Source organism: Branchiostoma belcheri, unplaced genomic scaffold, assembly GCF_001625305.1.
Source record: "Branchiostoma belcheri isolate BF01 breed outbred unplaced genomic scaffold, Haploidv18h27 scaffold144, whole genome shotgun sequence".
NCBI lineage: Eukaryota > Metazoa > Chordata > Leptocardii > Amphioxiformes > Branchiostomatidae > Branchiostoma > Branchiostoma belcheri.
In genome coordinates, this window is record NW_017802869.1 from 259,137 (window position 1) to 267,309 (window position 8,173).

The following is an 8,173-nucleotide window of genomic DNA, read 5'->3' on the forward strand; positions in this document are numbered from 1 at the left end:
TCTGCACAGGCCGGCTAAGGGGTGTTTTACCGGCCCCGGTCTAGCCTGGTTACCGTTCTCCACAGGGACGGACAGTACTCCCAACTCTGTAGAGATACCCAGGAGATACCGGGGGGCCTGCGGTGGTCTGGCTACTAGGCTTACAGTACTCCCGGCATCGTAGAGATACCGGGGAGCCTACGGTGGTCTGGCTGCCAGGCCAAGAGATACCGAGGAGCCTACGGTGGTCTGGCTGCTAGGCTACGGTACTCCCAGCACCGTAGAGATACCGAGGAGCCTAAGATGGTCTGGATGCCAGGCTAAGAGATAGCGGGGACCCTAAGATGGCCTGGCTGCCAGGCTAACGTTCCCCCGCCGCACTGCAACTTTGGTGCAGATGGCGCGAACTTCTCAGGACGCCTGACAGGATGGTAACCCGATACGGCTGTTCTATTTGTAACCTGTTACAATAATCGCTACAATGTTTACTCCACTGCGACAATCTGTCACGGTTTTGACTACGATAGCGTCGGATGACCGGTTTCAACCGGATTTCTCCTGACTCGGTGGATCGAACTTAGTGGATCGAAATGTGATTTTCCGAGACCTATGCTCAACCACTGTTCTGGATAGTCCAAGTGTATCCAGAACCTGAGGCAAATCTACGTTCTAGGACACGTGGTGACTGTCCAGAACAGTGCCTGATCCTAACCCTAACCCATGCAGGCATACAGGATTAGAAAAGCACGGTTCTGGGTACAATAATCATATCGACGTCTTCTTCTTGTTCGTCCCTTGTAGTTGAGGATGACCAATGGCCATGGTTCACTTCTGATGACTTCATATAAGGCTTATTCAATCCCCCCGTCCTTGAGTACACATTTATCCATTCTCAATTGTTTCTGCCTAAAAGAGGTTGAGGTTTCAAAGAAATTGAACATCCTATGAATATCCTACCACAATAACCTATAACATATTTGACCGACATCTTGGACCAGTTGCCTTGGACTGACATACCAGTGGGCTTAAGGTTGTCATGGACTGTTTATTTATCAAATACTGATGTCACAAGGTCAAGGGACCTGTAGTATTTTCAACATTCGCTAGGGGGCATAACAAGTCACCAAGCGTGGCCAAGTCACCGCCATCTAAAGATCTACATATTCCCACGTCCCAGATAACTGTGTCCATGCTTGTGTGTCCACTGGGTCTATTTTGCTTGGAACGTGTTCAATATGACCTTGTCTTTTCGGTGAACTTATGCTCACATGCATGACAGACATGGCCACTGTGTGGCTGTATACATGATTCAAGATACATGTAGTGGTTTTACTCTATTACACGAAACACATTACACGAATTGCCTACCTGTACGGTTGTTGTGATGCCCATCGAGCCTTACAAGCTGATCGATCTGTCTAAAACACACTACAAAATCACACTGCGGATTTGGTGCGACAATGTGTCAACATCAGCACATTTGCCACCGAGAGCCGTTAATCTTTTTTATTACATCAAATAAGGGCAAGATAAATGTGTATGACGTTTTGTAAACTTTCCGAAAAACAATATTATACAGAATTCGTGAAAATATAAAATTTCAGACTTGTTTTCCTTTTTACATGAAGTCAAAATTAATTCCCGTGATCAGTGATTTTTAGCTGGGTCGTCTAACACATCGAAACCTTTCATTCTAGCCTCGAACAGAATCTTGTTGACGCCCTGTCCCGGGATTTTGTGTTCCTTCACAATCTTAAAGTCCTTCTTGAAGAGTTCAATGAACTTGAGGTCACGACTTTTGACCCGGAAGTGACACCCCAGCAGCACGGTGGTTCTCGGGTCACAGAAGTGCCTCAAGGTCACGCTGAGGTCATGGAACACTTCCTCTATGTAGATGACGTCAGTACCGATGACGTAGTCGTAGTGGACACCTTCCTTCGGCCCTTTGATCTTGTGCAGGTCCCTTCCCCACACTAGGGGGCGCACCTGGACCAAAAATAATGGAGTTGAAGAAAATTTATTTACCAAATCGTGAAGTTTGGTTCACGAAGAGCCAGAGAATCTTGCAGATCATGGCAAAGGACATATATGGGTGTTGGCAAATCGTTTTTGCTGTCTTACTATCATTTCAAAATCTATCCAGTTGCTTGAGCAACAGTTTTCTTGTGTATCTCATTACTTGGATGTCTACCCTTCATCGACGCATTTTTCCTATGGCATATTAATTTGCCAGAATATATATTGATGCCTAGCCTCCGTAGCAGGCTTATAGAACTGGGGATTTGGTGGTCTTTGGCTGTTTTCTGATTAGCCCAGTTACTGGCTATGGCCGGCTATGTTGTCTATATGAAATCAGAAAATAGCACATAAAAGCTCCCAAAGACCCTGAAGACCCCCAAAACCCCCAGTTTTTGGCATGCTAAGGAGGCTAGTTGATGCCCACCTTTGGCGGATACTTGCATCCTTCCTTCGTGTTGGCGCGGACGTTCTCCTCCATGTTGCCAACAATGTTGGGAAGGTCGGTCAGCGTCACGTCCGCTCCTGTGGCGTTGCCAAAAATCATGTTAGTTACTTTACCAATGGCACAATTCAACATAACAGCCACATGTTGTATCCAGAACCGTGCTTTATCCAGAACCATGCTCAGGTACGGTTCTGGATAGTCCGCGCGTATCCAGGACTGTGCTTTATCCAGAACCATGCTCAGCAACGGTTCTGGACAGATGCGATGCGTGCCTTGAGGAAATCTGCGTTCTTGGATACGCGGAAGCTATCCAGAACTGTGCCTCATCCTATCCCTAACCCATTCACGCATAGAACTAGATAGGCACAGTTCTGGGTAGAATAACACCACACAAACGCTAATGATGGGTACGATGTGATACATATGATGTATGACGATGGGCCAGTTGTTTGTGATGTGATGATGGTGATGTCGGCTGTCATCATGATGTTGATGGAACTAGTTTTGCAGAAATGTAGTGAGAAAAGTAGTTAACAACACACTGAAAAAAAGGAAAGAAGCAATTGTGATAATTCTATGTTCTGAGATAAATGATGTAAAAAAGCAACTTAAATTAGGTGAATGGGTTTAGAGGAACTTTGAAAAGGACAACTTACCGAGGAGACTGGCTACTATACCGACCAGTCCTATGCCGGCTCCTAACTCTAGAACTTTCTTATCTTGCATAGGAAAGTCTCCCTTCTGCAGGAAGTGGCAAAGGTCCACTGCCTACCGTGTAGGATACCAGGGCCATGATGGAGGAAATCAAGAGAAGAGAGGGAGTGTTCGGTTAGTACAGGAATAGACAGGGAGGTAAGCATGCTTTTACGTCCGCGAATAGTTTCATCAGGTTGGTAAGTTACTGTATAACAAGATTCTTTATTCAGAACCAAGGATTTTACAAGCCGACGTTTGTCAACTTCCTCAGGGCAAAGTAGAACTAGTCAGTATTGCCCTGAGGAAGGTGACAGACGGTCATTGAAACATTGACTTCCAGACGTTTTTAAAGTCAAACATAACATGTTCTGTTAAAAACAACAGAAACAACTGACATACCCTGCACCCAATGACTTTAAAGACAGGTTTCAGAGATTTTGTAATTTTCAATATTCGTGTCAAGCTAAGGCCAAAGCCTCGACACTACAATTTACCCCCATCTATGAAATGCAAAACGATCAGGATTCTTATTCACGTTCATCACATTCCTGTGGAGATGACTTATTTATCCAATGTTTAGCTCTTATTCTGAGTAGCGGCAGGCCATTTGCCTCAGGGTATGTCTTGACAAGGCCAGATCAGGCGATAGGCAACTCAAGGTTTTCAAATGTTGCTACGTCTTGGCCGTTATACGAACTGTCGGTAGCGGATGTTTTCTTCTTTCCTATGGGTCACATGGGTCAAGGGGTAATTGTGATGTCAGCGGTGTTCTAAATCCGGCGCGTTCTTGTTTTTTTAATTGGTATGCCGAGTACGACGTTGACGTGCTGAGTAGTCCGTAATGTCCATGTGTCCCTACTCGTCAACAAGCTGGTTTGGACTAGTTTGGACTAGTCTGGTGCCCCAACGGTCAAATGATACGTGTTAGGGACAGAGTGAGATGCTCGGTAAAAGTTTGCATTCTAGTGTTCTAACTTTTCGTCGGTATACTGTGCAGAGTCGACAAAACCACTTCAAACCAACTGGGATTGATAGTCACAAAAGAGCTTTGTATTTAGAAACATGCTCAGACATGGTGCTGAAGAGTCCACGCGAATCCATAACCGTGTCTTGTGCAAATCTACGTTCTTGGATGCGCCGTGACTCTCCGGAACCGTGCCTGACCATAACCCTAACTCATTCAGGCATAGAACTAGATAGATTCTGGATACAGTAAGAGTCTACTGACCGACTCTTATGTCGATGTCCAGTAACCTCAATCCATTCAGAAATAGATAGGCATGGTCCTGGGTACAATATAGACTATCGAGACACAGGGATAGAACTAGACAGGCACAGTTCTGGGTACAATAAGTGTTGATAACCAAGGGCAGTTATACCGGCTATACAGATACAGATACAGAACGTCAGAAGTATTGTACTGACCGATGGCCAGACCCGTTTGCCGATGTCGTCCCCGTCATCCCCGATGTTCCTCTCCCACAGCACGACGTCTCTCCCCGTGAAGTTGTACAGCTGCATCCGGTCCCTCCGCGGCAGCTGCTCATGGATGTTGTGCCTGTTCATCGGCTCCGTCATAGGCATGGTGATGATGTTCTTACGTGTTAGCTGGTACGATGTGTAGAAATCTTTCCTTCACTACAACCACTGGCAAAAGTAGTGCTTTCAGGGATATCAGAGAGCCGGCCCGTACTTGTTGATTGCTACGATGGGTATAAAGCTTCCCTTCACTACGACTACTGACAGCAGTAGTAGACCGTGGCTTTCAGAGAGTCGTATGCTGGCGGTTTGTACGTGTTAGCTGGTGCGAAATCTTTCCTTCAGTGGCAGCAGTAGTAGTCACTTTGAAAGAGTGGCCGTACGGTGACGGTTTGTAGAGTTGTACAGCTTGTAGAAATCTTCCCTTCACCTCAAACACTAGCAGTCGTAGTAGCTTTCAGATAGTCGTATGGTGACGGTTTGTACGTGTTGACTGGTGAATCCTGTAGAAATCCTCCCTTCACTGACTTTTCGAGGGTCGTGTGATGCTTTTACGTGCACACTGGTACAACGCGGAGCTTTTAGAGAGCCGTACTATGATGACGGTTCGGACTTGACAGGTACAACGCGGAGAAAGCTTCCCTTCAACACTTTAACCACTGGCAGCAATAGCTGTGGCTTTCAGGGAGTCGTATGTTGTCGGATCGCGTGTTGACTTGTGAAGCGTAGAGAAAATTTCCCTTCCCTTTAACCACTGGCACCTAGAAAAAGTGGCTTTCAGAACGTATGGTGTCGGTCTGTATGTGTTGACTGGTACAGCCTGGAGAGACCTTTTCCTTCACTGACAGAAGTAGACTTCACTGACTTTCAGAGTCCTGTGATGACGATTTGTACTTGTTGACTGGTTCAGCCTGGAGAAAGCTTTGTCACAACCACTGTCAGTCGTAGTAGTGGCTGTCACAGGGTCGTATTTCTTCTGGTGCGGCCGTGACGACGTGCTGTCGGGTTTATTGCTGACGGTGTGTGCAGCTAATCTCAGCAACGTTCTGGGCTCTTCTGTGCTGTTAGGCCACGCCGCCTTAATTCTATGGATGACATCGTCTGAAGACCCCCAAACTAGTTCGCGCGGGCGAATTAAAAAAAAAGGCCGGCCAAAAATTAAAATGCTACCCTAAACCACAAATGCTACTAAAAAAAGATCACGTCCACCCAGGCTCGATGGACGTGATCTTTTTTTTTGAGAACAGGCGAAATTCAATGCGCGCGCGGATGTCATCCATAAGATTAAGTCGGTGTGGCCTTATGCGGGGAAGTGACGGATGATTGTGGCGGTGTTGGATGGACATTCCCGGAGTGTCTCGCGCTCTAACGCGGGAAACGCGATCTCCTCGCCCGCGGGGTCGCGAGCTGGTTAGCGCTGGGGTAGCCTGGTACCATGGAACGTGTCCGGAGTCACATCCCATTAATACCTCTCTGTTACAAAACAATTAAAGATTTTTGTTATTATCTTATGTCCAGTGGTGATGTTAAGATATTTCGCTTGAGCCACCACCATGTATCTTTCTGTTGATTCTGAGGTCACATTTCCAAACCGGGGCCCGGCCGGGCAGTCTTATGAAACGAAAAATATGGTATACAAGACAACAAAGCACAAAAAAGTTGAAAAAATTAACTATTTGCGTATATTCTTGATAAAAATTGTTAATCGTTAATCGAAGCAGCCCGGCCGGGCCCCGGTTTGGAAATGTGACCTCAGCATAAAATTTTGAAATAAAAATATAGGTAAGAACGTACCGTACGGTCAGTTAGATATGTGTACCGATCCTACGACTTTTAAGGAACGACGATGGATCGGTTTCACTCTTACAGACTGGGTAATCTAATAAGGAAATTTGTATAGCTGTACACTAACCTTTCTATGTACGTGTGACATATGTACGTGTAAGGATATTTAGTTTCGTGAACTATACGACCGAATGTCTTTATATATACACACATGGGTTCCAATTCCGCTTGTCTCAGAGTTCCGGTAACGGTTTTACAACTTGCATGTGATTTACTCTCCTGGCCTCAGATGACCAGGTTAGTCATATATGGTTCTCGAAACATCCTGTAGTAATTCGAACAAGTTTCACAAACTCTCACATATCTACTCCTTTATATTCCCGTGAAAGCGATCTCGAACTAGTTTATCTCACTGAAGAGCTACTCTTCCAGTGGTCGTGACAGAGAGGACAGAAACTGTATTTCTCACAATTCTTAAAGCTGTTCTTGGAAGTACAAAGATATAGACAGCAGTTACAAAAACATTCATTTATTTATTAGTCGTTATGTGACACATCAATACAGTCGTTTTCTCAATTCCCTACAGAGGTACACCCGAATTATAGACACTGCGATCAAACATTCATGTTATTAAGAATTTTGAAACACCAGATATAATATTAATATCTCGTATTTGTACAGGGAAGGTATGTGCAGTATCCTAGCTGCCCCAACTGGTATAGGGAGGTCGCCTTATTTACATAGCAAAGTGTTTAACCTTCTGGAATAATACCAAGAATTACTCAAACGAAAACCATGTCTAACTTGTACAAAAACACAATTGGAAGATAATTATTCCGAGTGTGGGGTTGTTTCTATTCTAACAAAAAACGTTTGTGGGGAGCAAAAAAATTAATAAAAAGTTATTAACAAAAAGTATCACCATAACAACCTAAACTTAACATCGAGTTTACATTTACATTAATTTGTTAAAAATTTGTAATATGTTTATTTACATTACAGACCCATTGAATTACATTTTAACAGAGCCACAAGCACGAAATCTCACATGCACGGAACAGCCACACAAATGAACGTGCATTCTTCTTAACGTATTTGCATCCATCTGTTTGCTCTCGGAATCGACGTATTGATTCTTCAACATTCATTGTCTTATTACATCAACAACATTTCATATGTATAGTCGTATACAGAACCGTGCCTATTTAGGTCTATGCCCGATTGGGTAAGGGTTAGGATCAGGCACGGTTCTGGATAGCCTTCGCGTATCCAAGAATGGATATTTGCCTCAGGGACGGTTCTGGATACGCGTGGACTATCCAGAATCGGGCCTGAGTATGGTTCTGGATAAAGCACGGTTCTGGCTACAACAATTCATGACAAAACTGTGCTCTGCTTTCTTCCTCAGTCGATACAACTATCAACGTCATCATTTTAAAGGTTTGGTCTCTTCTGTCTTCTCCAAGCATTCAGAAGATAGACCTACCTTCCAACAGCTCAAACATTCAATCTTACATGGGCCATAATTTAGCCATATTCCATCCATCTACAACTTTGAAATACGCGCTGGTTCACTCTCAATTCTCTACCCCATTCAGTATTGTTTGTTACAAGACAAGTTTATGGTGGAAATATAGATCCTACATAGTCTATACACAACAATGGATGTTACATACAAGATACAAGACATCACTTTGTCCATAAAAACACGGGCTACAAAACTACATCTGTATTTTTTTGTTCAAATCCATACAATATAATCTACATAGT

The 8,173-nt window shown here is 44.3% G+C and overlaps 1 protein-coding gene across 1 annotated transcript; it reads right to left on the reverse strand.

The window, feature by feature from the left end:
- Window positions 1-1,359: 1,359 nt before the first annotated feature.
- LOC109464959 (protein-lysine methyltransferase METTL21E-like) lies at window positions 1,360-5,538 on the reverse strand. The gene is made up of 4 exons (XM_019762078.1): window positions 4,565-5,538; window positions 3,100-3,211; window positions 2,423-2,520; window positions 1,360-1,965 (listed from the first exon to the last, which is right to left on the reverse strand). Exons 1-4 carry the CDS (start codon window positions 4,721-4,723, stop codon window positions 1,627-1,629), a joined length of 708 nt encoding a protein of 235 aa, XP_019617637.1. The 5' UTR covers window positions 4,724-5,538; the 3' UTR covers window positions 1,360-1,626.
- Between the last annotated feature and the right edge of the window lie 2,635 nt (window positions 5,539-8,173).